Below are 26,884 nucleotides of genomic sequence, written 5' to 3' on the forward strand. Positions count from 1 at the left end.
GGTCAGCAAGGTTTACCTCACCTGGGCTGGTTCACTCCCACGGAGATTGCTCCATGCAGACACGATTTCTGGCGTCGCGGAAGCGAATCCCCACTCCGCGCTGCACCAGTTTAGCGCAGCGAGCGGGGACTCGCTGAGTGAATGACTCGGTTTAAACCAGGCATAGGCAAACTCCGGCCCTCCAGATGTTTGGGACTACAATACCCATCATCCCTGACCACTGGTCCTGTAGGGATGATGGGAATTGTAGTCCCAAACATCTGGAGGGCCGGGGTTTGCCTATGTCTGGTTAAAATGACCCCCGTGGGCCGCTTGTGGCCCATGGGCTGCAGGTTGCCGACCCCTGATCTAGCCCAACCCACTGAAATGCAGGAATATGCAGCTGCATTGATCGAACCTGCAACCTTGGCATTGCCAGCACCACATTCTCACTTTGGAAAGGACGATTCTGTGATTCCAGGATTCTATATATCTGTCTCTGTAGCCAAAAGGAGGAAGCCTCTCTGGGACACAATGGGGTGGAAGACTTTTATCGCTTTGTGTTTGTGTGTGTTTATGTGTGAGACTCCACCCCTGGCAAGAGGAAGGAAGCCTGTACATGAAACTACAGGAACCTACCATTTCCCCCCAAATTGGTATAGAAAAAAATTGGGGTTGGCATTTACAGCCCAAGTCTCCATCGAGGGACTCCTAAGTGTTCCCCTAAGTCAGGGGTTGTAGGGATGTGGGTGGCGCTGCGGTCTAAACCACTGAGCCTAGGACTTGCCGATCAGAAGGTCGGCGGTTCGAATCCCAGGGGTGAGCTCCTGTTGCTCTGTCCCTCCTCCTGCCCACCTAGCAGTTCGAAAGCACGTCAAGTGCAAGTAGATAAATAGGTACCACTCCAGCGTGAAGGTAAACGGCGTTTCCATGTGCTGCTCTGGTTTGCCAGAAGTGGCTTAGTCAAGCACTGCGCAACACACACTCAAAGTGAATGAGCAACAAATCAGTTTGCAACTGGCCAAGCCCCTCCCCCTGTGGCAGCCATCTTGTTCTGGCGCCCACAATATGTTTAGGAAATTCCAAATGGGCACACGGACCCAGAAAGGTTGGGTTGCGCTGAAGAGTTCATACTGTCTTGATGGCTCTTCTTTTGATACATGTTTGTGTCCATCTTGCTTTCAGATCTTGGGGGACCTTTCTTGTACCGTGACCAAGAGGAGGAGGAGGAGGGTGGAGACAAGGCGTCCTACTCTCTGGAGACCCCCTACGGCTTTCTGCTGGATCTCGACTTCCTCAAGTACGTCGACGATATCGAGAAAGGCCAAAGCTTCCGGAAGCTTCTGCCGCAGCGCAAGTCTAAGGGGGCCAAGCAGGCCCCGAACTCTTCCCAGGGCCAAACCAGCGGCTGGACCTCCACGGAGTCTCTTTCGTCGACCACCAGCGCGGATCGGAAACCAGCCTTTTCCCCACGCCACAGGCTGTGGGGTAGTTCCTCCGACATCAAGGAGCCCGTGAGCAAACAGGCCTCGCTCCCCGCGTCCCCATCTCCCATCATCCATCTCCTTTCTCCTCCTCCTCCCAAATCGCTGATGAGGAACACACGTGTGGAAGAAACCTTGCAGGAGACGAGCAAGCGGTTGGAAGAACAGCAGCTGGGTCTGTGGGCAGGGGGACCCTCTGCAGCTATCGGGGTGCCTGGTAGCCCCCCCAGGATTGTGTCTCCTCAAGATCACTCTCTGACGGGGGAAAGCCTTGCCGGCTCTGTCAAGTTAAGCCCCTCCAATTCAGGAAGAAGCACGCCAGCCGCAGCTGTCGGTCCTGCCCACCTCCAACACGTCCGTGAGCAGATGGCCACAGCCCTCAGGCAGCTGAAGGAGATGGAAGAGCAAGTGAAGACCATCCCCATTCTAGAAAAGGAGGTTTGCCGGTTGAAGAAGGAGAAGGAGCAGCTGTTGGCCGGCCTCTGGGAGAAGCTGGAGATGGACGGAGGCGAGACTTGTGTCTTCAGCTTCCCTCCCAAGTCTCCAAATTCAGGGGCTCCCGACGAGGGCAAGGAAGGCTCTCGGGCCAGTGCCGAGGTCGAAAATGACGGCGAGCCTTCGAAAGCGAGGACAAGTAAAATCACCGAGTTGAAGAGACTGACGGAGAAACTGTCCGGTTCAGAAAGAGCCAGGAAGACGAGCAGAGGAGCAGCTCTCCCTTCCAAAACGGGAGAGCCCACGTGCCGGTCTGTTGGCGTCGGAGAGGAGGTGGACATGAACGAGGTGGTCTTCTACTACCGGTTCCAGAAGCCGAGCCGAGAGGTGGCCTCCGGCCGCAAAGCTGAGACCAAGGACGCAGAGGTGTGGGTCATGGAGTCCTTACTCGGGGTTTCGTCGGAGGCCGAGAAGGAAATCCTGTTGCTTCAGCAGACGGTCCAGCATCAACGAGAGGTCATCTCCATATTGGAGGGACACCTGCAGGAGGCCAGCGATGAGCTCGAGGAGCTGAGGGTGGAAGTTTGCTCGAGGTTGCCAAAGCGTTTGACCAGCAAGGAGACAATGGCCCGGCCGCTGACAGTGGAGGCCAGCATGGAAGCTGCTCCAGCCATGCGGTGTCAAGCTGTGGGCAACCACATGGAAATGGCAGACAAGGCCGTCCACTGCTGCCCGCAAATGACCAGTGTCGGAGTTGGCTGTAGCCCGCAATCTCCAGATCTTGCCCCTGCGCAACGTGGGGGGAAAGCTGCCCAGGTTGTTCCGGAGGCGGAAAGCAAAGCCCTGAGGGAGGACGGCAGATCCGCTCCAGGAGAGCCAGACCGCTGTACGGCTACAGACGTGTCTGTACCAGAAGATGCAAAACCCGGAAAGCTGCTGGAATGCGGAGTTACTGAAGCATCCCTGCAAACAGAGAGTATGGGTGTGGATCCGGACTTGTTCCCTCAGTCCGAGACGAGGGACCAGGAGAATGTGTTTGTGCAACGGGATTCCGGAATAAACCCCACAGGCGCCGGTGAGCCTCCTTTGGTCAAAGCACGAGTCTATTTGGAACCGGCCCGAAATCTGAATGTTCCCATTTCCACTGCTTTTTTATCCAGGCATACCTGGAGCTTGGGCTGGGTTTTATTTATTTATTTCGGACCTCTGAGGATGTGCAAAGTGTGCTTCCCTCCACACTGGGAGACCGCAGCTGGAGATCTGGAGATTTGGGCAGGGCGGGGGAGGCTTCCCTGTATTTTCTAGTAAAGGATCCATTCCGCACCGCTCATGCCCTTCAATGTGCTTCAGGGCGGTTCAGTTAATTCTAGTGCATTTTGTTCCTGCCTGGGAAGAACAGCTAGAAGGAAGAGGGGTGTTTGTTGTTTAGAAATTATTGTATTTTTTGCTCTATAAGACTCCCTTTTTCCCTCCTAAAATGTAAGGGGAAATGTGTGTGCGTCTTATGGAGCGAATGCAGGCTGCGCAGCTATCCCAGAAGCCAGAAAAGCAAGAGGGATTGCTGCTTTCACTGCACAGCAATCCCTCTTGCTGTTCTGGCTTCTGAGATTCAGAATATTTTTTTTCTTGTTTTCCTCCTCCAAAAACTGGGTGCGTCTTGTGGTCTGGTGCGTCTTATAGAGCGAAAAATACGGTACATTTTTTTGGTTCTTCAGCTTGTATACCGCCTTGAGTATTGTAAGATAGAAAGATAGTATATAAATTGAAAATGATGATGATGATGATGATGAGGTAGCCTTAAGTATATCCTCGTGGGCAGACCTTTTACCAGGAAGACTTGAGCCATAACTGTGGAAGAATCCTCAAGGTTTTCCCACTGGTCCCATGGCTAGATTTCACCCTGCAGCTTAAAAACCACAATGGGGTCTAGATAGGTACAGGCGCCCCCCCCCCCGCCAGCTGCTCAAAACCAGAGGAGCTTCTGCCAGTGCCTAAAGAACGCTCCTTCTTCTGTTTCCTCCCCCCCAGGAGCCCTCAAATCCATCATGAAGCGAGGTAGCCCTGCCAGGACGGAGACAGGGAGCGGGAGGAAAAGCCTCCAGTTCGTGGGATTTCTGAATGGCGAGTACGAATCTTTTTTGCTTCCTCTATTTCGGGGTGGTGGTGGTTTGGGATACCAGAGTAGACCCAGGTGTCTTCGATGCTGAAGTTTCAACTACAGTGGTACCTCGGGTTAAGTACTGAATTCGTTCCGGAGGTCCGTTCTTAACCTGAAACTGTTCTTAACCTGAAGCACCACTTTAGCTAATAGGGCCTCCCGCCGCCAACGCGCGATTTCTGTTCTCATCCTGAAGCAAAGTTCTTAACCTGAAGCACTATTTCTGGGTTAGCAGAGTCTGTAACCTGAAGCATATGTAACCTGAAGCGTATGTAACCCGAGGTACATCTGTATTTGGAGCCTGGAGAGACAGCTGTGGGATTATAGCAGAGGTGGGGAATCTATAGCCCTACAGATGTTATTTAGTTAGGTAAAGGTAAAGGTACCCCTCACCGTTAGGTCCAGTCATGGCCGACTCTGGGGTTGCAGCGCTCATCTTGCTTTATTGGCCAAGGGAGCCAGCGTATAGCTTCCGGGTCATGTGGCCAGCAGGACTAAGCCGCTTCTGGCGAACTAGAGCAGCGCACAGAAACGCTGTTTACCTTCCTGCCAGAGAGATACCTATTTATCTACTTGCACTTTGACGTGCTTTCAAACTGCAAGGTTGGCAGGAGCAGGGACTGAGCAACAGGAGCTCATCCAGTCGTGGGGATTCGAACCACCGACCTTCTGATCGGTAAGCCCAAGGCTCAGTGGTTTAGACCACAGCACCACCCGTGTTTTAACACTGCTTGATGGTGATGGTGGTTGTTTTAAAAAAGCCTCAAAGTGGTTCACAAAGAGACTGGGTGTATCCTCAGCCTGTTCAATAATAATAATAATAATAATAATAATAATAATAATAATAATAATAATATTTATACCCCGCCCATTTAACTGGGCTTCCCCAGCCACTCTGGTTGGCTCCCAACAGAATATTTAAAACACGATAAAACATCAAACCTTAAAAACTTCTCTCAACTTCCCAGTGATACCCAACAAGTCAAAACCCTAAGTCTCCGTCATTAGAAACAACATGCTTCAGAAACCATATCTGAATTAAAAGCCACAAACTACATAATGTAGACTGAACACTGTCATAGTGCAAAACCACAGCCATCAGACACTCAGGGCCGATGTGTTCCATCTATGAAGATTGCTTCTTAAGGGCAGTGGCGTGGCGTGGGGGGTGCAGGGGGGGCCAGCCGCACCGGGCGCAACATCTGGGGGGCGCGCACTCGCACTCGCAGCTCTCTGCCCCTACTAAAATCCACGGGTTAGGGGGCACAAATTACCGTATTTTTCGCCCTATAGGACGCACCGGCCCATAGGACGCACCTAGTTTTTTTGGGGGGAAATCAAGGAAAAAAACTTTATTTCCCCCCCAGGTTTGCACAGCCATCCCCAAGCTAGAAGAGGGGGACGGAGCGCTCCGTCTCCTTCTTCTGCCTTCAGGGACAGCCTCTCTAGCCTCCGTGGGGCAGTGGCTTGCCCCGCTGTCCCGCGAGTTTGTGGGGCTGGCGGGGGAAAGAAGCAAGCTTGCTTCTCCCCCCCCCCCCCGCCAGCCTCCAGATCGGGTCGGGGAATAGCGGGGTGGCGGCGCTGCACCTCCCCGCTGTCCCCCGAGCTTTTGGGCTGCAGGCTGCTGCCCGCAAGCCTTGCGAGCCCGCGGGACCTCCCTTCATTTTTGGAGGGGAAAAAGTGCGTCCTATAGGGCGAAAAATACAGTACTTGCCTTGCCCCGGGTGCTGACAACCCACGCTACGCCACTGCTTAAGGGTCAGTCCTTAAGACTCAGTGCCTTCAAATACCCATCTTGGCATTCGGCATTTGCTTTTACCATTAAAAAAACACAAATTGTGTCGGGTTGCTTTGCAAATGTCACCGGCTTTCTTTAACCAGCGCTTTGTATTAAGGGGTGTGGGAATTTTTGCCTGGTTTTTTTTTTGTGCCACGGGTATATCTGAGCATCACCATTTTTTATTCTGTGAAATGGGTTTGTTTTTTGGTGGTGCTCGTGACATATTTTCAAATGTGCCCACAGGCCAGGGCAGTACCTAGGGGGTGGTGAGGTGGGCAAGAGGGAGGCGGGGGGGGGGGCAAAATCGGCTTTACAATATGTCCATAAATATGTCTATAAATAAAAATATCAATTATTGCCTCATATGAAAAGGTTTTAAGTAGAGGGTGAATTGAATGGGTAAAAGGCTTGGAGGAGAGGCAGAAAGAAGAGCTAATTTGTCCATGGCTAAGGGGCGCTGTAGGGATGATTGTGGGGTCCGGAGGGGTCAGGAATACCTGTCTGTGTCCTTGCCTACAAGTTGCATTCCTCAAGACCCCCGTTTTGATCCCCCACAATCTGTCCTGGCAGGTACGAGAGCACCTCGAGTGAGGAGGAGGAAGAGGAGGAAGAGGAGGAGGAGAGGTCTCCCAGGAAGGGCTCCCCGCTTGGCTTCGGCAGTGACACCCCCAGCACCACCGACGACGATGACGACTTGCCTTCCCGTGTGGACAGCAGCGGCAGCGATTCAGAGACTCCCGTTTCGGGGGCCGCCCAGGAGGAGGCAACGCTGAGCCACGATCTGGAGGAAGACATCTCGGGAGAAGCTCCCCCGGAAGTGAAGGAGAAGTAAGTCCTAGAATCCAGGACACAACAGCTCCACTTGCTACCCATCTGTTTCGGGGCCTCAGTTAAAAGTGCTGGTTATGCCCCACAAATCCCTACAAGGTGATCGGAAATACCTTATTCCTTCAGGCGAACCTGAGATCTCCTGGGGAGCCTCTGCTCTCGGCCCCTCCACCCCCACAGTCCCTCTTGGTGGGGACACAAGAGAGGGCCTTCTCGGTGGTGGCTCCTCCCAGACAACTTTGGAACTTCCTGCCTTGGAAAGCCAGACCAGCTCCCTCCTTGCTGTTCTTTTGCCAGCAGGTGAAGCACCTTCTTCTCCAACAGGCTTTTGGGAGCTGGCTGCTTTTAAGAAAAGGGCTGGTGCCGTGCTGTTTTTAATGTAATTGATTTGTATGTTTTTAATAGATAGACTGAGTGAGCGAGCAAGTTTTATTTCTGTCAATGTTTTTCTACGTTTTTAGCTGTTCCGGTTTTTAACCGTAAGCCGCCTTGGAGTTCCTGTCAGGGAAAAATAAATATATAAAAATAAATATATAAAAATAATTATATAACCATCATCGTAACTCCCTACACACAGCTGAGAAAGGGGCAGGGGGAGGCATGAGTTTTCTCTTCTGATTTAAGCTCCGTCCACGGGTGGCGCTGTGGGTTAAACCACAGAGCCTAGGACTTGCTGATCAGAAGGTCGGCGGTTCGAATCCCCATGACGGGGTGAGCTCCCATTGTTCGGTCCCTGCTCCTGCCAACCTAGCAGTTCGAAAGCACGTCAAAGTGCAATTAGATAAATAGGTACCTCTCCGGCGGGAAGGTAAACAGCGTTTCTGTGCGCTGCTCTGATTCGTCAGAAGCGGCTTAGTCCTGCTGGCCACATGACCTGGAAGCTGTACGCCGGCTCCCTCGGCTAATAAAGCGAGATGAGCGCCGCAACCCCAGAGTCGGCCACGATTGGACCTAATGGTCAGGGGTCCCTTTACCTTTACCCCTCAGCTTAATGTAAATTGCAAACCCCTCACACCTTTTTTTTCTTTTTTTTTTGCTTTTTATTGGTTTTCTTACTTGATGAAGAAACACACACAATAAAATAACCAAAATAATAACATGACAACAACAACCAAAAGGGAATATATATATACACAAAAAGCATACATACAATCATAAATCCATAAATTCTTATGTACGGACTTATGTCACCATATTCTTTAATTCCAATTCCTTTTCCTCTCGAATAGACTTCCGTCCTCCTCAACGTGTGTCTATTTTGTCTATTTGTTAAACTCCTTTTATCCTTTCTTCATTTCTACTGTTTTCCACATACTATACTTGCAATCCATGTTGTGGTTTGAGAAAATTAATCAAAGCAAATCCAGGTTTTGACTTGGGGACACTGTTTTGTTTTAGATAATCTCTGTAAATTTCCCGTTCCTTTTGGAATTTTTGGTTAGGCCATCTCCGAATCGCACCCGTCATTTTTGCCAATTCAAGATATTTGAATAATTTATCCTGCCGTTCCTTTTTTGGTTGGTACTATTTCGCTTTTCTGATTTCTAGCTATTAATATTCTTGCTGCTGTTGTAGCATACAAGAATATTCTCTTTTTTTCCTTCCCTCATGCCTCTTTTAATCCCCTCTCACTCATGCTATCAGGGGCGGACGGGGATCGTGTGTATCTTCCCAATGATGGGTCTTCAATTTTTGCGCCCCGTGTGGGGGAAACCACCCACACCAGCCCAAATCTGGCACTGATCCTTCAACGAATGCTCTCGTCCACGCTTTCTTCTCCCTTAATCCAGGGACACCCTTGTTAGAATTCCTGCTCCGTGATTGCAGTCATGGGATTGTTGTCTTTCACATGACGGTATATGTTTAAACTCCACAGAGTGGGAAGTGACGGAGACAGGATGTTTGTGTTACTGTGTTCCGTGAAGTGGGACTATTGTCCTTTGTCCTTTTGCTGTCTGATGCTAGAGAAAGAGGGAGCCATGTTGCAGTGCTCCGTGTGTGTTTATTTGTAAATAAAGTAAAGGTAAAGGGACCCCTGACCATTAGGTCCAGTCGTGGACGAATCTGGGGTTGCGGCGCTCATCTCACTTTATTGGCCGAGGGAGCCAGCGTACAGCTTCCGGGTCATGTGGCCAGCAGGACTAAGCCACTTCTGGTGAACAAGAGCAGCACATGAAAACACAGTTTACCTTCCCGCCGGAGCGGTACCTAGTTATCTACTTTCACTTTGACGTGCTTTGGAACTGCTAGGTTGGCAGGAGCAGGGACCGAGCAACGGGAGCTCACCCCGTCACAGGGATTCGAACCGCCGACCTTCTGATCGGCAAGTCCTAGGCTCTGTGGTTTAACCCACAGCGCCACCTGTGTCCTGTAAATAAAGTAGATTAGCCAAAATGCTGAGTTGCTGAGGTACAGACTCTGGTACAGACTCTGGGGTTCCCTAAGTGTGTCAATATCTGTTGGCATCGGTTGCTGTGATGTTCGGGCTGAAGAAAGCTTATGAAGCTCCCGAACGATCGACCAGGAGGGAGGGAACATGCCAGTCGGGCATGTGTCTCTGCCAGGGTCCTACTCGAGTGTAGGCTGAACTCCTGACAGCCCTATGCTTCGAAAATTCCTATAGAAGAGCTACTTCGATCACGTAGGGGGTTATAAAACATGGCCGTTGCGAGAAGACTCCCTCGGAAGGTGGTGGTCTCTCCTCGCTTGGAGATTTTCAAGCAGATGATGGATGGCCATCTGTCATGGATGCTTCAGCTGAGATTCCTGCATTGCAGGGGGGGGGTTGGACTGGATGACCTCTGGGGGTCCCTTCCAACTTGATGAAAGCTCAAAAGCTGTTTCCTTTGACAGGTTTGAGCTGAGTCCCCGGCTGAGGGACGCTTGTCTCCTGGTGAGGAGCCACCTGGCCAGAGACGGCGCCGCTCCGAAGAGCAAAGAGGTGGTGAGTTGGGGCCGACTGACCACTCGGAGGGAGCATCGACATTAACTTATTATTATTATTATTCGCATTAAATAACACAATCGCCCTCCAAAGGTGGTGTACGGAGCTTCGTAAGGCTTCCATAAGCTAGTGTGGTGTGGTGGTCCGAGTGTGGGGGCTAGGAGCTGAGTTCGAATACTCACTCCGCCGTTAAGCTCACTGGGTAACCCCTTGGGTGCCATTTGCTGCATCTTTCCACCTACCTCACAGGGTCGTTGCAAGCATAAAATGGTGAGCGGACAAGCTAGGTATGTCACCTTTCACCCCTGAGAGGAAAGCTGGAATGATTTGTTTATTGTCATTTTAATTAGTTTTAAAGGTAAAGGGACCCCTGTCCATTAGGTCCAGTCGTGGACGACTCTGGGGTTGCGGCGCTCATCTCGCTTTATTGGCCAAGGGAGCCGGCTTACAGCTTCCGGGTCATGTGGCCAGCAGGACTAAGCCGCTTCAGGCAAACCAGAGCAGCGCACAGAAATGCCGTTTACCTTCCCGCCAGAGTGGTACCTATTTATCTACTTGCACTTTGACGTGCTTTCGAACTGCTCGGTTGGCAGGAGCAGGGACCGAGCAACGGGAGCTCACCCCATTGCGGGGATTCGAACCACTGACCTTCTGATCGGCAAGTCCCAAGCTCTGTGGTTTAACCCACAGTGCCACCCGCGTCCCATAATTAGTTTTATACAGCAACAATTAAATTCTGGGTTATATCCAATAGTGCCTGTCAGCTGACTGTGGAATGAGGACCGGCTCTCTCTTACCTCTGCATCAAAGCTCCCCCCTTCCCCCAAAAATGCACCCCTAAAACCTGCTCCAAAGAGTTATGTGGCTGTGGAAACCCATCCAGATGGTCAGGGTAATAATAATAATAATAATAATAATAATAATAATAATAATAATACTGTTATTGGAAGGGAGAGCCTTTTCCAGTTGTATTTTTCAAGGATCGGGGCCACTTATAGCAGTGCGCACTTCCAGAACCCCACACAAGTGTCCAGCCAAGATGGGGGTCCAGATCCGTGCTCAAATGCAAGTCTTGCTGGGCCTAGTCTACCTCGCAGGGTTGCAGCAAGGATTTTTTTGGGGGGAAAGGGATCGAAACCGCTTCTCTGTTTTGGCTTCCAGCTTTCCAGCACCGGCCTCCTCCTCCAGGAATGGTTCCGCCTGTCCAGTCAAAAGGCCTCTCTGGCCGGAGAAGTGGCCCAGCACCTGATGGCATTTGCCGAAATCTCCCCTGCGCTGCTGACGCACGTCGTCAACCTCTCTGACGGCAATGGCAACACTGCTCTTCACTACAGCGTCTCGCATTCCAACTTTGACATCGTCCAGCTTTTGCTGGACACAGGTGAGTGGCCCTAAGGTCAGGGCATAGCTGTCAACTTACAGATTTGAAAATAAGGGACCAGCAGCCCAAATAATGGACCTGCAGCCTCACCTGTTCCAGGCACTCCAGTCTTCCTGTCCTCCTGCAGTCTGGTCAAACTCATGCTGGTAGCTCCGAGAACACTGTCCAACCAACTTTGTAACCAGAGGTTCAACTGAATAGAATCTGGATCACATGCACCACAAGGCCTATGCAGCCTCAACTTAAGATGGCTCCCCGGCCTGGCTTTGCACTGCAAAGTTTGCAGCAGCACGTGCAACAAAATGGCATCCAGCATTCAAAACCCCCCTCAGCTTGCATTAACTAGCCACACACAAGGCATGCAAGCTCCACCCCCCAGTCGTTCATAGACTTCTTATTGGGTGAGCAACACAGCCAAGCAACGCAGTTGGAGCCTCCCTCCTCCCTGGCCAGCAGGGAGGGAGGGAGAGGAGCTGCATCCTTTGAAATTTAAGGGACATCCATCAATAAGGGACAGCAGCGGGACATGACGCTGGAATAACGGACTGTCCCTTCAAATAAGGGACACTTGACAGCTATGGGTCAGGGGTCGCCAACGTAGTCTCTGTTAGTGCCTCCTGCAGCCAGGAATGGAGGAGAAATCCTGTTCCGTTTGCGTTTAAAGGAGAATTTGTCTAATTCATATCTCTTTTTTTGTAATTATATATATATATATAGAGAGAGAGAGAGTGTGTGTTTCCCTATAAAAAGTTGCATTTGTTATTCAGCAAAACTAGTGTGACTTCCCACTCACCCAGCATCGATGTTCACAATTCAAATTACATGCAATTGCTCCATCTTATCTAATTTCATCCTCTCTAATGTGTTTCTTGGGACGTGGGTGGCACTGTGGGTTAAACCACAGAGCCTAGGACTCGCAGATCAGAAGGTCAGCAGTTCGAATCCCCGCAATGACGGGGTGAGCTCCCGTTGCTCAGTCCCTGCTCCTGCCAACCTAGCAGTTCAAAAGCACACCAGTGCAAGTAGATAAATAGGTACCGCTCCGGCGGGAAGGTAAATGGCGTTTCCGCGTGCTGCTCTGGTTCGCCAGAAGCGGCTTAGTCCTGCTGGCCACATGACCCGGAAGCTGTACGCCGGCTCCCTCGGCCAATAAAGCAAGATGAGCGCCGCAACCCCAGGGTCGGTCATGACTGGACCTAATGGTCAGGGGTCCCTTTACCTTTACCTAGGGGTAGGCAACCTAAGGCCCAGGGGCCGAATGCAGCCTAATCCCCTTCTAAATCTGGCCCGCGGACGGTCTGGGAATCAGCATGTTTTCACATGAGTAAAATGTGTCTTTTTATTTAAAACGCATCTCTGGGTTATTTGTGGGGCCTGCCTGGTGTTTTGACATGAATAGAAAGTGTGCTTTTATTTAAAATGCATCTCTGATTCCCGGACCGTCCCCGAGCCGGACTTAGACAGCCACGAGTAGAGTACTTGCATCAGTTTCTTGCATTTTTTCTCCTCGTCTCCCCAGGGATCTGTAATGTTAACTACCAGAACAAAGCTGGCTACACAGCTCTGATGTTAACTGCACTAGCAACTGTAGAGCAGGAAGAGGAAATGGCTGTTGTCCGGAGACTTTTCGGCATGGGGAATGTCAATGCCAAAGCTAGCCAGGTATGTATGGGGTTTGGGGAGTGCGGAGCAGCCCCTCTGCTATTGGGCAGCAGGGAATGGAGAAGCCTAGGCGGTCGGCGCATGCTCGGAGGCGCACAGGAATACTGCACATGATCCTCATTATTGCATTGTATTATTATCACCACATTGTAGCTAGGAAGTGGAAGGGGCAAGCAGAATATAAATTGGAAGAATGGTATAACGAGGCGTACGATATAGCTATTAGTGATAAATCACCATGTTCCATTAAGGTTAAGATGGGGAATACGCAGGAGAAATGATTTGGAGGAGATATGGAAGATGTTTGTAGAATTTGTACTGTTAGAAAGGGGTGAAACCATCGCCAGAGATGGGTGTTGAAATTTTGGGAGGCTGGATAGTTACAGTGGAACGGTCTCAGGGGTGGGGTGCGCATTTTTATTCTTATCTATTTGTCATCATTACTTTGTCAAAACAAAATTGGAAATTGGAAAAAGAAAAGAAAAAGATGAAAGGAAAAAGGCCAAAATGTCAGTGGCAATTACCGTATTTTTCGCTCCATAAGACGCACCTTTTTCCTTCCTAAAAAATAAGGGGAAATGTCTGTGCATCTATGGAGCAAATGTGTGGTCCCTGGAGCCAAATTGCCTAGGGGCGAAAAGCAGATAATGCTTTTTTTTTTTAGAAAGAGGGAAGTGGGTGTTGAAACAAAGCCGCTGAGCAGCTGATCGGCAAGCGATCGGGAGGGAGATAAGGGAGGCTAGCGATAAAGGAGGCTGCCTGGGAGCGGGGAGGTAAAAGCCCATGGATCCTCAGGATTTTTGCATTGGGTCACCCCAAATTCACCATCAGATCACATAGCATGGCTACAGCCTGCACCAAAAAAAACCACGCATCCACTGTTTCATGGGGCCGTAATGGCGCAAAAGCGTGGTTACAAAGCCTGGATCCACGTGGATCCTCAGGATCTTTGCATTGGGCTACCCCAACTCACTGTCAAACCACATATCATGTCTGTGGTCACAGCATGAACCACAAAAATCATACATCCACTGTTTTGTTCAGATTTTTTTCCCCTTGTTTTCCTCCTCTAAAAACTAGGTGCGTCTTATGGAGCGAAAAATACGATATTTATACTGTGAATAATTATTACTAGAATAAGAAAGTGCTTTTGGGGTTGAGAATAAAATTAAACAAGATAGGAGGAATCTCTCTAGACACCCTGTGCTGCTCATCAGGAAAATCCTGCGTTTGCGAAACGGAAGATTTGAGAATGATAAGAAAGTGCTTTCAACATTTTTTTGTCTGTGTTGCTCCAGGCTGGCCAGACAGCCCTGATGCTTGCCGTCAGCCACGGGAGGCAGGAGATGGTGGAGGCCCTGCTGTCCTGCGGGGCGGACATCAACCTTCAAGATGAAGAGGGGTCCACTGCACTGATGTGCGCCTGCGAACACGGGAGGGCAGGCACCGTCAGGCTGCTGCTGACTCAGCCGGACTGCGACGCTTCCATCGTGGATAACGTAAGTGTTATGTACTGAGTTGAATAGGATTCAAAAGGCAGCAGTCTGATTGCTCCTAGAACTTTTGTTGTTTAGTTGTTTAGTCGTGTCCGCCTCTTCGTGACCCCCTGGACCAGAGCACGCCAGGCACTCCTGTCTTCCACTGCCTCCCGCAGTTTGGTCAGACTCACATTGGTAGCCTCGAGAACACTGTCCCACCATCTCGTCCTCTGTCGTCCCCTTCTCCTTGTGCCCTCCATCTTTCCCAACATCAGGGTCTTTTGCAGGGAGTCTTCTCTTCTCCTGAGGTGGCCAAAGTCTTGGAGCTTCAGCTTCAGGATCTGTCCTTCCAGTGAGCACTCAGGGCTGATTTCCTTCAGAATGGAGAGGTTTGATCTTCTTGCAGTCCATGGGACTCTCCAGAGTCTCCTCCAGCACCAGAATTCAAAAGCATCAATTCTTCGGCGATCAGCCTTCTTTATGGTCCAGCTCTCACTTCCATACATCACTACTGGGAAAACCATATGTTTAACTACACGGACCTTTGTTGGCAAGGTGATGCCTCTGCTTTTTAAGATGCTGTCTAGGTTTGTCATTTCTTTTCTCCCAAGAATCAGGCGTCTTTTAATTTCGTGACTGCTGTCACCATCTGCAGTGATCATGGAGCCCAAGAAAGTAAAATCTCTCACTGCCTCCATTTCTCCCCCTTCTATTTGCCAGGAGGTGATGGGATCAGTGGCCATGATCTTCGTTTTTTTAGCTTCAGACCATATTTTGCGCTCTCCTCTTTCACCCTCATTAAAAGGTTCTTTAATTCCTCTTCACTTTCTGCCATCAATGTTGTGTCATCTGCATATCTGAGGTTGTTGATATTTCTTCCGGCAATCTTAATTCCGGCTAGGAGCAGCAGTCTGATTGGTCCTAGAACAATAGGACCCACAATGCAGCAGCCTGATTGGTCCTAGAACAATAGGGTCCAGAATGCAGCAGCCTGATTGGTCCTAGAACAATAGGGTCCAGAATGCAGCAGTCTGATTGGCCCTAGAACAATAGGGTCCAGAATGCAGCAGTATGATTGGTCCACAGGAGCCACCCAATCCAGCTCCAGGTGGAAGTGACTCCGCAACCTGATTGGCCTACAGGAGAATTCCGGAATTAGCCAATCACGTGGGGCCCATTGTGTAAATAACATATATAAAGCAGACATTCTGGGGGAACTTCCATTCCTCCTCACCACTATGAGCTGAATAAAGAGCATGAAATCCACTCTTGACTCTGAGTATATTTCAGTAAGCAGCTGGGTTGCTCTGCACAGGGAGCTTTGGGTTCCCCCCACTTCAAGCTCCTAGTCCTCATGGTCCCTTTCAATATATTCTTTTAAAAAATAATTTTTATTAGTTTTCCATTTAATAATATACCATCACATCATTGGTATTCACTTTGGCTCTTTATTTTTATGAATATATTTTTTTATTAAACCATTTTAACAAAACAAATTATCGGTCAATATAACCAATTACATCCCTCCCACCCCCTAAGGACTTCCCTCAGTTCCCTTCTCTGATTTGTTTGCACATATTATTCTCTGCACGTTAAAAATTGTACATATCAGTCAGTGCCTTATCTGCCACATAGTCTACTAATAAATTTGTGGGTGTTTATTCAAAACCTGCCAAGGAGTCCAAATCATTTTGTTGTTGTTTTTAAGATAGTTTGTAAAAAGTTCCCATTCTTCCTTGAAGTCACGATTGTCCTCCTCACGTAATTTATATGTCAACTTTGCCAACTCCGCATAACTCATCGGTTTTTCTTGCCATTGTTCTTTTGCTGGGGTTTCCTCATTCTTCCATCCTTGTGCTAACAAGACTCTTGCCGCTGTTGTTGCACGCATAAATAAATTCTTCGTTTTTCTTGGCGGGGCTCGTCCTAAAACCCCTAGCGAAAACGCTTGGAGCCTTTGTGCCTCCCAAAATGCTGCCCAAAGAGGGTTACGTGCAACAAATTAAAAATGACGCCTCAGGAAAAAAAACCCCACACACAGCACACAAGGGGAAAGGAACAAGGAGGGAAGAGGAAAACTTAGGCACCCGTTTCTTAAAGAGTTGTTCCCATTGTGACCAGCTGGACCAGTTCAGGGGCTGGGGATTCCTGGTGGAGCCGGGCAACCCCTAAACCTGAAGCAACGAGGTTCTGCTGCTTCCTATCTCTGAGGCGGCCATCTCAAGTGGCAGTTGCCACATTTCACCTTGTAGGTGGTTCTCTGTTTCTGTGTAGCTAAACAGGGCATCTTCCAGCCCTTGTCTTATGTGTGTTTTGCCTCCCCTCCCGTCTGTAGGAAGGCAACGACGCTGTTTCCATCGCTCTGGAGGCTGGTCATCGTGACATAGCGGCGCTGATATCTACCCGTCTCGCCCAGTCAGCAGCCTGCTCACCTGGTGAGTCAGCCCTGTTCTCCCCCCCGCTCCAGATTTCATAATTTCATTAAATTTTCTGTTTTACAATTAAAAGTTTGTGATTTTGACTGCAACCCAGTCAGATGGGCGGCATGTAAGTAAGTAAATTAGTAAGTAATAATTATTGTTTGAAGGGACACGGGTGGCTCTGTGGGTTAAACCACAGAGCCTAGGACCACAGAAGGTCGGCGGATCGAATCCCCTTGACGGGGTGAGCTCCCGTTGCTCGGTCCCTGCTCCTGCCAACCTAGCAGTTCGAAAGCACATCAAAGTGCAAGTAGATAAATAGGTACCACTCTGGCGGGTGTTTCCGTGCGCTGCTCTGGTTCGCCAGAGGCGGCTTAGTCATGCTGGCCACATGACCTGGAAGCTGTACCCCGGCTCCCTTGGCCAATAAAGCGAGATGAGCGCTGCAACCCCAGAGTCAGTCACAACTAGACCTAATGGTCAGGAGTCCCTTTAATTTTAATTATTGTTTCAGTAGCTGCTGTGCATACCCCCTTTTTTTCTTCATATAGATTGATTTGATTATATTTCTACAGGACAGGGACAGGAAGATTCCCAGCAGTGAAATGCTACCTTTGGCGTAATTCACTGACAAAACAAACCAAAGAAACACTGCCCTTCCTATCACTTTTTTTTAAAACAGTCTTGCTTTGGGGCTGTCCAGCCTTGGTTTTCCACATGGAAGGGGCTGCAGGAGTTAAGAATCTACAGCTGTACAATGCTATGACTGCCAGGAGGAATCTGCCAGTCCTTCCCTGGGTGGGGCTCTAGTCCTCCCGAACTTAAAAATGGAAAGCGTAATGATGGTGGTCAACAAAAGAGGTTTAAAGACCCTCTCAAGGCAATCTTTAAAAATGTAGTATAAACACCGACAACTGGGAAACACTGGCCTGCGAGCGCTCCAGTTGGAGAACAGCCTTTACCAAAGGTGTCATGGGCTTTGGAGACACTCGAACTCAGGACGCAAGGGAGAAACGTGCTAAGAGGAAGGCACGCTTGGCAAACCCTCACCGGGATCAACTCCCGCCTGGAAACCTATGTCCCCACTGTGGAAGGACGTGGAGACCCAGAATTGGCCTCCACAGTCACTTACGGACTCATTGTTAAAACTGTGTTTATGGAAGATAATCAGCTACGAGGGATCGCCAAAGAAGAAAAAAATGGTCAACCTGTTTCATCATTACTTTAGACTGTGGGGGGGGGGGCAGTTCGATCCATACTTTCTGTTGTTGCCCGTTTTCTATGAGGAAGGGGGTTCATATGCCGCTTCCTGCAAAATAATTGATATATACGGGACCTGGCATTGCCCGGGAATGTGAAGAACCCCCAGAATATTGTGTTTTTTAGTGTAATTTGTGAGTTTGAGCCTGTTACGCCAAAGCCATGTTTTGGTCCGCCACCTTGGTTTAAAATGGTGTCTGGTGTCCAAATGTCGACAAAGGCTGCCGTCCCCAGCTCATGAGGCGGCCAAAGCTATGCAAAAACAAAGAAGAACTAGCTGAAGTGGCGCTGAAGTCAGATTTCAGTCTGCCACCTAGAATCAAAATGGCACCCGGCATTCAAACATTTGACGGCTGCTGCTCAGAGCTCAGGAGCTGTCATGCCAAGGATGCTGACAGTATCTCAAGAGGCAGGGAAACCTAAAGAGGACCGACAGACAACCTACTTTCCAAAATATATAGATGATTCGACTTCAATTCCCCAACCTGGCGTCCTCTTGCTGTTGTTCGGACTCCATCAGCCCGGCCCTTGGATGATGGGAGTTGTAGCAAGGTAGCTTAAGAACCCTTCTTGCCTGTTTCTCAAAAGCAACGGATTTTTAGAGCGGTCGAAACATCCTATGCCCGAAGGCACTTTTCTTATCCAGCATACCTACCTGCTTTTAGCAACAGACTGTTTCCTCTGTGAAGGACGGAGGTTCTCTGAATCAGAAGTGATCTAATCTTTCTTTGCTCCAGACTGCTGGTTTTTACTTTTTAAAGAGCCACTCCAAAGATCCAGCGCATCGTTTCATATGCAAAGCTCCTTTTAAAAAATAATGTCTTCCAATGTTATTCACCAGAATAAAGAGACACTAACACACAACACTTGTCCTTGGAAATTCCAGCAGGCAGGGTTTAAAAAAAAAGGGGGGGGGGGTTTGTAGAATTTTGACAGCATGGTGCAGGAATATTTAAGCCCTTTTACTGTTAATAAAGTCTTTATTAAAGCTTTTCACCCTGGGAATTGCACCAAATAGCCTCCCCTGTTGTCTCCCCATCAACACAATCAAGGGTCTGGAAACCAAGCCTTATGGGGAACAATTGAGGGAACTGGGTGTGTTTAGGTTCGAGAGTCATGTGTAATGTATGATCTAGTTGAGATTCCTTCATTGCAGGGGGTTGGACTGGATTACCCTCATGGATCCCTTCCAACTCTCTGAGATGCCAGGGATGGACCCTGAAGCCTTCTGCATGCAAAACAGATTTACCTCTGAGCTACAGCCGTTCAACCCAGAAACACCATTGCCCACCTTACATGCCGCAATGCCGGTTTCAAATATGCAGCCTGACCTTATAGGAAAAATGCACCAGCCTCTCTCCCCCAAGTTCCTAGCTAAGCAGCTGAGATGCATCCCCTCCCCGCCCCATTCCCCGTTGGGGAAGTAAAACGGATCAGTAACAGAACTTTACAGCATTTGAACAACAGAGCAACTTGGGAAAATCTTCCCAGGCCCCGATGCTTTGACATCAGTCTAAGAACACACACAAAAACTGTTGTACAGAGAATCTGTGCGCACACAGCATCTATTTTAATGCAGATGACTTCTACCAAAGACTCCTGTGAACTGTAGGGCTGGGAATTATAGGAACTTGTTGTCGTTTAGTCGTGTCCGACTCTTCGTGACCCCCGGGACCAGAGCACGCCAGGCACTCCTGTCTTCCACTGCCTCCCGCAGTTTGGTCAAACTCATGCTGGTAGCTTCAAGAACAGTCCCACCATCTCGTCCTCTGTGGTCCCCTTCTCCTTGCGCCCTCCATCTTTCCCAACACCAGGGTCTTTTCTTCACATGAGGTGGCCAAAGTCTTGGAGCCTCAGCTTTAAGATCTGTCCTTCCAGTGAGCACTCAGGGCTGATTTCCTTAAGAATGGATGGGTTTGATCTTCTTGCAGTCCATGGGACTCTCAAGTGTCTCCTCCAGCACCAGAATTCAAAAGCATCAATTCTTCGGCGATCAGCCCTCTTTATGGTCCAGCTCTCACTTCCATACATCACTACTGGGAAAACCAGAGCTTTAACTATATGGACCTTTGTTGGCAAGGTGATGTCTCTACTTTTTAAGATGCTGTAAAGGAACTACAGTTCCCAATATTATTACTATTGGGTGTGTGGGGGGGGAACATGGGCTTCAGATGTGTGGTGTCCACACAGTCAGGCCACTATCCAGTCTATATCCATGTCATCTACGAGGCAGAAAAAGTTGTTGATCCCGAGTACTGCATTTGCTCATGGGCAACCTTCCAGAGGCCACAAGTCCCTTGGTGAGCAGAGGTTTCCAATGGCACATTCTAGACAGGCAAAAGCCGTTAGGAATGGAGCATGATATGGGAAAGATAAGACAGGCCTGGAGAGCTGCAGCCATGCCTCCATGTGTAGACACCAATTGGGAATAGCTGGGCAGGGCTTCAGACACAGGTCTGCCCCAGCCCTGAGGCACCAAGAGGATTCAAGCTGCTGCAGTAACCAGCAAAGATACATGAATAAATCAGAGGATATAGGCACACCCACACTATAATCAGAGTCCCATCAATACGATACAATAATCTCAGTCCTTGTCCCATACAGAACAAAATTTAAAAATATCTACATAAGACATTCAAAAACCAACAAGCCTGCTATCCCAACCTGGTTAGCCCCTAAAAACTCTGATACCTCATTTTTAAATACAATATACTCCCATAGAGACTCTTTACACTGCGTTTAAAACCAAAACTGCATTTGGATAGAAGCTGTTTCTCAGGCGGCTAGTCCTAGTCTTTATAATCCTGAACCTTCTTCCAGAAGGCAGAAGCTGAAAGAGATCATTTCCGGGGTGTGCACGATCCTGCGCTATCTCTGCAGCTTTCTTATGGCACCTGGAAGCATAGATTTGATCCATCCCACAAGAAACTTTGGGAACTGTGGTGTTCTAAAGGTGCTGGGAATTGTAGCTCTGCAAAGAGGAGGCGCTAGCTCTCAGGGTTCTTTGTGGGAAGCTGCATGCTTTAAATGTATGGTGTGGAGGTAACCTAAGAGCTGGGAGGGAGTGCAAAGAAAATGGGGAGGGCTGAAGAAAGCTTGCGGGCTCCTATGCCACCTTGAGATAATGGAGTGTGCCTCCGGGGGTGAAACCACTGTATGAGCAGCACCGATGTGACACCCCCCCCCCAGGGCACAAGCCTGGGCAGCGTGTCTGGGGGTCCTGAGACAAGAAGACCCCCCTCGCGGCCTTGCTGATACAGTCCAGAGGAAAGAAGAGCAAGACGTTTGGAGCTGGCTTCGATGCAGGGGTTGCCAGAAGGCGCCACCCAACCATCTGTGGGAGTCGCTCGCCTCCAGTATAGGGTGCACTGCCTTTTCTTCTCCCGAAAAAATATCCCACAAGGCAGCCAATTTAGGATCAGTTTTCCTTCTCCTAGATGGGCTACCTTCCCAGTGGACAAGCCCCACCTGCCCCTCAGATATAACTGCAGTAATGAATAAGGATAAGGAATGCGGGTGGTGCTGTGGGTTAAACCAGAGCCTAGGACTTGCCGATCAGAAGGTTGGCGGTTCGAATCCCCGTGATGGGGTGAGCTCCCATTGCTCAGTCCCTGCTCCTGCCAACCTAGCAGTTCAAAAGCACGTCAAAGTGTAAGCAGATAAATAGGTACCGCTCCGTCGGGAAGGTAAACGGCGTTTCCGTGTACTGCTCTGGTTTGCCAGAAGCGGCTTAGTCATGCTGGCCACCATGACCTGAAAGCTGTACGCCGGCTCCCTCGGCCAATAAAACGAGATGAGCACGCAACCCCAGTCGGTCACAACTGGACCTAATGGTCAGGGGTCCCTTTACCTTTACCTAATGAATAGGGATTGGGCTTAAATGGGGCAGGCAGGGAGAAAGGTCTGCGTATGTACCCATAACACCATACAACTATTTCGACCATTACGAAATATTTTGCTATGGCAATTTAAAAACACTGCACACAAGTTTAAGTGGTGGAGGGCAAAGGAAGTTTATTGGAAGGACCGAGGGTAGCTCATCACTCTTCGACCAGGCTTGTACGAACACATCGCATGGGAGTTTTGACCCAACCTAGAAAACAAAACAAACCGGGATTTAGTTGCATGCCTCAACCCTATCGACAGGCAGCTGAATTTCAGAGCACCAGAAAGATTAGGGGAATGATCGGCACTGCACAATCTGAACCTGCAAGTGGGGCTGGACTCCCCCAACTGGTGGCTGGGGTGAACAGGAATTGGAATTCCGAGCACATTTAAAGTCAAGTCAGTCATTTTTTTTCCTTTTTCTGAAAGGTGGTTATAAGTTCATTATTTGTTTTTGTACTTTCTGTTTAAGTTCCCCTCCCTTTTATAGTGTTGTGTGTGTTGTAAAATAATTTATCGACAATAAAATATAAATAAAGTCAAACAAAACAATGTAATAAAAATAATGAATTACAAAAGCAGTGCAGTACATCCAATAGAATAGGAACCTTTTATGGCCTTTTAAATGTGCTGGGGGGGGGGGAGTGTTATTGGTTTGTTTTTGTTTTATTATGTATTTTGTGTTCCTATTTTGTATTTTTATGTTGTGAACCACCCCGTGATCTTCCAATGATATTATTATGTTGCTGAATTCCTTCAAAACCATTAGGAAAACCAAATTTCATACTGTATTGTGAAGAGGAAGTCCTGTGTGTCTGTATCTGCTGCAGATAAGATAAAATCCCACCAAACAGCACTGGGTCCTCCAAGCCTTTGACAAGACACAATTTACGAGTTATTATTTTTACTCCAAAGCAAAAGTTGCGTATCCCGCAAGGTTTTCCATTTGGGGGCCAACTGAGGTTCTGAGCATGTTTGAATGCAAAGGTTTTTCTTTACGCCCAGGGAATATTTTCTAGCGAACTGCAATAATTCAAAGCTAGTTGCCAGATCATTTAAACTCATCCTAAGTGAAGAGAAACAACATCCCACTTTCAATCTTTCAGCATGCCTATGGACCACCAAATATTGATCAGACAACTGCAGGCATGAGAATGCTCTAGGAGGATTCTTAAAAAGGCTTTGTTTAAGGCTAGGTGGATAGAAAGGGGAGGGCTGCCAAAATCCTGGCCAGGAAAGCAGACCGAAACTAGAATGTTAGCACCTGTAATTGATGATGGGTTCAATGGACCCGCGTATGGGAGTTGTGATTTAAAAAGCATCCTTTTCCTGCAAGTTCCAAAGATCTGAGGCCCACTCCACGTTAACTCGGAGCAAGGCTTTTAATTTGGCGGCCCGTTCTATGAAATAGCATTCCTGTTGAGCCAGTGTGGTGTAGTGGTTAAGAGCGGTAGTCTCCTAATCTGGGGAACCGGGTTCGTGTCTCCGCTCCTCCACATGCAGCTGCTGGGTGACCTTGGGCCAGTCACACTTCTCTGAAGTCTCTCAGCCCCACTCACCTCACAAAGTGTTTGTTGTGGGGGAGGAAGGGAAAGGAGAATGTTAGCCGCTTTGAGACTCCTTTGGGTAGCGGGATATCAAATCCAAACTCTTCTTCTATGTTCTCTGGAGAACAACTGAAGACCTTTTTGTTCCCAAGGGCTTTTCCCAGCTGGGCGAATAGGTCTCTGCCATGAGTGTTGTAGTGGATTCTATCCAATGTTACTCTTATTCAGAGATTCCTTAATTTCAGTGGGTCTAATTCCAGTGCAACTCGGATGGATGCAACCACTGGGTTGTAGTCAAAGAAGCATCAACACAAACACGGAGGTCCAGCTCTGAGGGCCTTCTGGCAGTTCCCTCACTGCGAGACGTGAGGTTACAGGGAACCAGGCAGAGGGCCTTCTAGGTGGTGGTGCCTGCCCTGTGGAACACCCTCCTGTCAGATGTCAGGGAAATAAACAACTACCTGACTTTTAGAAGACATCTGAAGGCAGCCCTGTTTGGGGAAGTTTTCAATATTTGATTGTGTTTTTTATATTCCGTTGGGAGCCGCCCAGAGTGTCTGGGGAATCGCAGCCAGATGGGCGGGGTATAAATAATAACATTATTATTAATAATTATTATGAAGGCAGCCCTGTTTAGGGAAGATTTTAATGTTTGAGGTTTTATTCTGTTTTTAAAGATCTGCTGAGAGCCGCTCAGAGTGGCTGGGGAAACCCAGCCAGACGGACGGGGTATAAATAATAAATTATTATTAATTTCTCCTTGCACAATGCAACATTCTTCTCCTGTCCTCCCCGTGGATTTTACATGTATCTGCTGCTTTCGCTCCCACCAGTCTTGCCTTCAGCTGCTTTTATTGTATTTCGTGCACTGCTTTTTTCAAACACCTGGGGAAGGAGATTAAATGATAATCTGGAAGATGTCAGGGTTGAGCAAGGCTGAACTGCGCACTGCTCGAGAGGGGATGGGTAATTAGAAGAAGACTCACTTGGCTACAGCTCAGCGCAACCGCCGGGCCTCGCGTTCAGACTCCAACAGCGTGAGCACATCCCCTTCCCGGACTGGGCCTTTCACGTTGCGGATAATCGAACGGCTGGTGTCATCCATGAATTCCACACGGACCTACGAAGGAGACAGTGAGGCATTAGCAGGATGAAATGGAACCAAGACAGAGGATGCCACAGGGTTCTGTCTTGGGCCCGGTCTTATTCAACATCTTTATCAACGACTTGGATGATGGACTCAAGGGCATCCTGATCAAATTTGCAGATGACACCAAACTGGGAGGGGTGGCTAACACCCCAGAGGACAGGATCACACTTCAAAATGACCTTGACAGATTAGAGAACTGGGCCAAAACAAAGATGAATTTTAACGGGGAGAAATGTAAAGTATTGCACTTGGGCAAAAAAAATGAGAGGCACAAATACAAGATGGGTGACACCTGGCTTGAGAGCAGTACATGGGGAAAGGATCTAGGAGTCTTGGTTGACCACAAACTTGACATGAGCCAACAGTGTGACGCGGCAGCTAAAAAAGCCAATGCAATTCTGGGCTGCATCAATAGGAGCATAGCATCTAGATCCAGGGAAGTAATAGTGCCACTGTATTCTGCTCTGGTCAGACCTCAGCTGGAGTACTGTGTCCACTTCTGGGCACCACAGTTCAAGAAGGACACTGACAAACTGGAACGTGTCCAGAGGAGGGCAACCAAAATGGTCAAAGGCCTGGAAACGATGCCTTATGAGGAACGGCTAAGGGAGCTGGGCATCTTTAGCCTGGAGAAGAGGAGGTTCAGGGGTGATATGATAGCCATGTTCAAATATATAAAAGGATGTCACATAGAGGAGGGAGAAAGGTTGTTTTCTGCTGCTCCAGAGAAGCGGACATGGAGCAATGGATCCAAACTACAAGAAAGAAGATTCCACCTCAACATTAGGAAGAACTTCCTGACAGTAAGAGCTGTTGGACAGTGGAATTTGCTGCCAAGGAGTGTGGTGGAGTCTCCTTCTTTGGAGGTCTTGAAGCAGAGGCTTGACAACCATATGTCAGGAGTGCTCTGATGGTGTTTCCTGCTTGGCAGGGGGTTGGACTCGATGGCCCTTGGGGTCTCTTCCAACTCTATGATTGAAGGGGGGTGTTATTGGCTTTCTTTTGTTCATTTTTAAATGAATTTTTTTTTATTTTTATGTTGTGAACTGTCCTGAGATCTACAGATGAATGGCAGTATACACACATTTAATAAATAATAATAATCACTCACAGGGAGGTTTACAAACCTACCCAGATGCTTCTAGGAAAATCAAGGTGGCATTAATGGGTTTAGGGAAGCTTTCAATGTTTGATGTCTTATTGTGTTTTTAATACTCTGTTGGGAGCCCTCCAGAATGTCTGCGGAAACCCAGCCAGATGGACGGGGTAGAAATAAGAATTTTTTTATTATTAGCATTTTGAGTAGGGATGCAAACTTTTTTCTTGATTGGACTTTACAGGGGAGTGCTTTGAGGTTTGCGCTCCCCCCGCACAACCGCATTTAAACTTTGCAAAACGAGTAAGGCTCTTCCAAGGGTTTCGTTCCTGGAAACTTTTTTACGAAAATACGTCTACACCAAGAGTTGCAGAGTGGGAGGGGACCCCACCCGAGGATCATCTAGTCTAACCCTCTGGTGGCGTCGTCGAGGCCCCTCCTTCGCCTTGAAGAGGCCCAGACTCAGGCACCAAGACGAGGAAGAAGGGGGTGGCTAGCCTCTGAGGGCGTGCAGAGTGCAACCCCCCCCCCGAGGATCATCTAGTCCAACCCTCATCTAGTGCAACCCCCCCACAAGTTAACCGCCAAACTTTTCTGATGCCCTGACCCACAAAATTTGATGGCGAGGTAGTGTGTTTGTGTGTCTGGTGGCGTCACCTTGAAGAGGCCCGGGGTCAGGCACCGAGGGAGGAGGCAGAAGGAGGTGGTTAGCCTCTGAGGGCGTGCAGAGTGCAACCCCCCCCTGAGGATCATCTACTCCAACCCTCTGGTGGGGTCGCTGAGGCCCCTCCTTCGCTTTGAAGAAGCCCAGACTCAGGCACGAGACGAGAGGAGGAAGGGGTGCTTAACCTCTGAGAGTGTGGAAAGTGCAAATCCCCCCCCCCCGAGGATCTAGCCCAAGCCTCTGGTGGCGTGACCGAGGCTCCTCCTTAGCCTTGAAGAGGCCCAGATTAAGGCACCGAGACGAGAGGAGGAGGAAGGGGGTGGTTAGCCTCTGAGGGCGTGCAGAGTGCAAATCCCCCCCCGAGGATCATCTAGTCCAACCCTCTGGTGGGGTCGCTGAGGCGCCTCCTAGGGCTTGAAGAGGCCCAGACTCAGGCACTGAGATGAGAGGAAGGGGGTGGTTAGCCTCTGAGGGCGTGCAGAGTGCAAATCCCCCCCCCGGAAGTGGAGGAGCAGTCTGCGGGGAGGCCTTGTCCCCCCCCACCTCTCTCCCGGGCTTACCTGGGTGCACTGCCCCTGCGAGCCTGTCCGGCCCAGCACTTTGGTGACTCGGGCCAGCTTGATGGGCTGCACGCGGCTCGTGTCCATGGCGGAGGCGAAGGCGGCAGGCGGAAAGGGTCACGTGGCCCGGGACGGGCCTTTATATACCCTCGGAGGGGACGAAGCCACGCCTA

The 26,884-nt window shown here is 49.2% G+C and overlaps 2 protein-coding genes across 8 annotated transcripts in view; one reads left to right on the plus strand and one right to left on the minus strand.

The window, feature by feature from the left end:
* KANK3 (KN motif and ankyrin repeat domains 3) overlaps positions 1-18,334 on the plus strand; it is a 34,226-nt gene extending 15,892 nt beyond the window's left edge. For 5 of the 7 annotated variants that reach the window (XM_081895435.1, XM_081895433.1, XM_081895437.1 and 2 more), the window contains exons 3-11: positions 1,165-2,973; positions 3,927-4,023; positions 6,407-6,664; positions 9,518-9,608; positions 10,770-10,989; positions 12,509-12,651; positions 13,950-14,150; positions 16,465-16,564; positions 17,125-18,334. In XM_081895435.1, coding sequence (XP_081751561.1) covers positions 1,165-2,973; positions 3,927-4,023; positions 6,407-6,664; positions 9,518-9,608; positions 10,770-10,989; positions 12,509-12,651; positions 13,950-14,150; positions 16,465-16,564; positions 17,125-17,153 — 2,948 coding nt within the window. In that variant the 3' untranslated portion in view covers positions 17,154-18,334. Of the gene's footprint in view, positions 1-1,164; positions 2,974-3,926; positions 4,024-6,406; positions 6,665-9,517; positions 9,609-10,362; positions 10,594-10,769; positions 10,990-12,508; positions 12,652-13,949; positions 14,151-16,464; positions 16,565-17,100 lie in introns of those variants that run through there. The other 2 variants (XM_081895434.1, XM_081895439.1) reach the window with 2 other exon arrangements.
* Positions 18,335-21,797: 3,463 nt separating this feature from the next.
* On the minus strand, positions 21,798-26,868 carry RPS28 (ribosomal protein S28). The gene is made up of 3 exons (XM_081895329.1): positions 26,712-26,868; positions 24,228-24,361; positions 21,798-21,902 (listed from the first exon to the last, which is right to left on the minus strand). Exons 1-2 carry the CDS (start codon positions 26,796-26,798, stop codon positions 24,239-24,241), a joined length of 210 nt encoding a protein of 69 aa, XP_081751455.1. The 5' UTR covers positions 26,799-26,868; the 3' UTR covers positions 21,798-21,902; positions 24,228-24,238.
* Between the last annotated feature and the right edge of the window lie 16 nt (positions 26,869-26,884).

This window comes from Podarcis melisellensis, assembly GCF_964234715.1.
Source record: "Podarcis melisellensis genome assembly, chromosome: 18".
NCBI classification, from domain to species: domain Eukaryota; kingdom Metazoa; phylum Chordata; class Lepidosauria; order Squamata; family Lacertidae; genus Podarcis; species Podarcis melisellensis.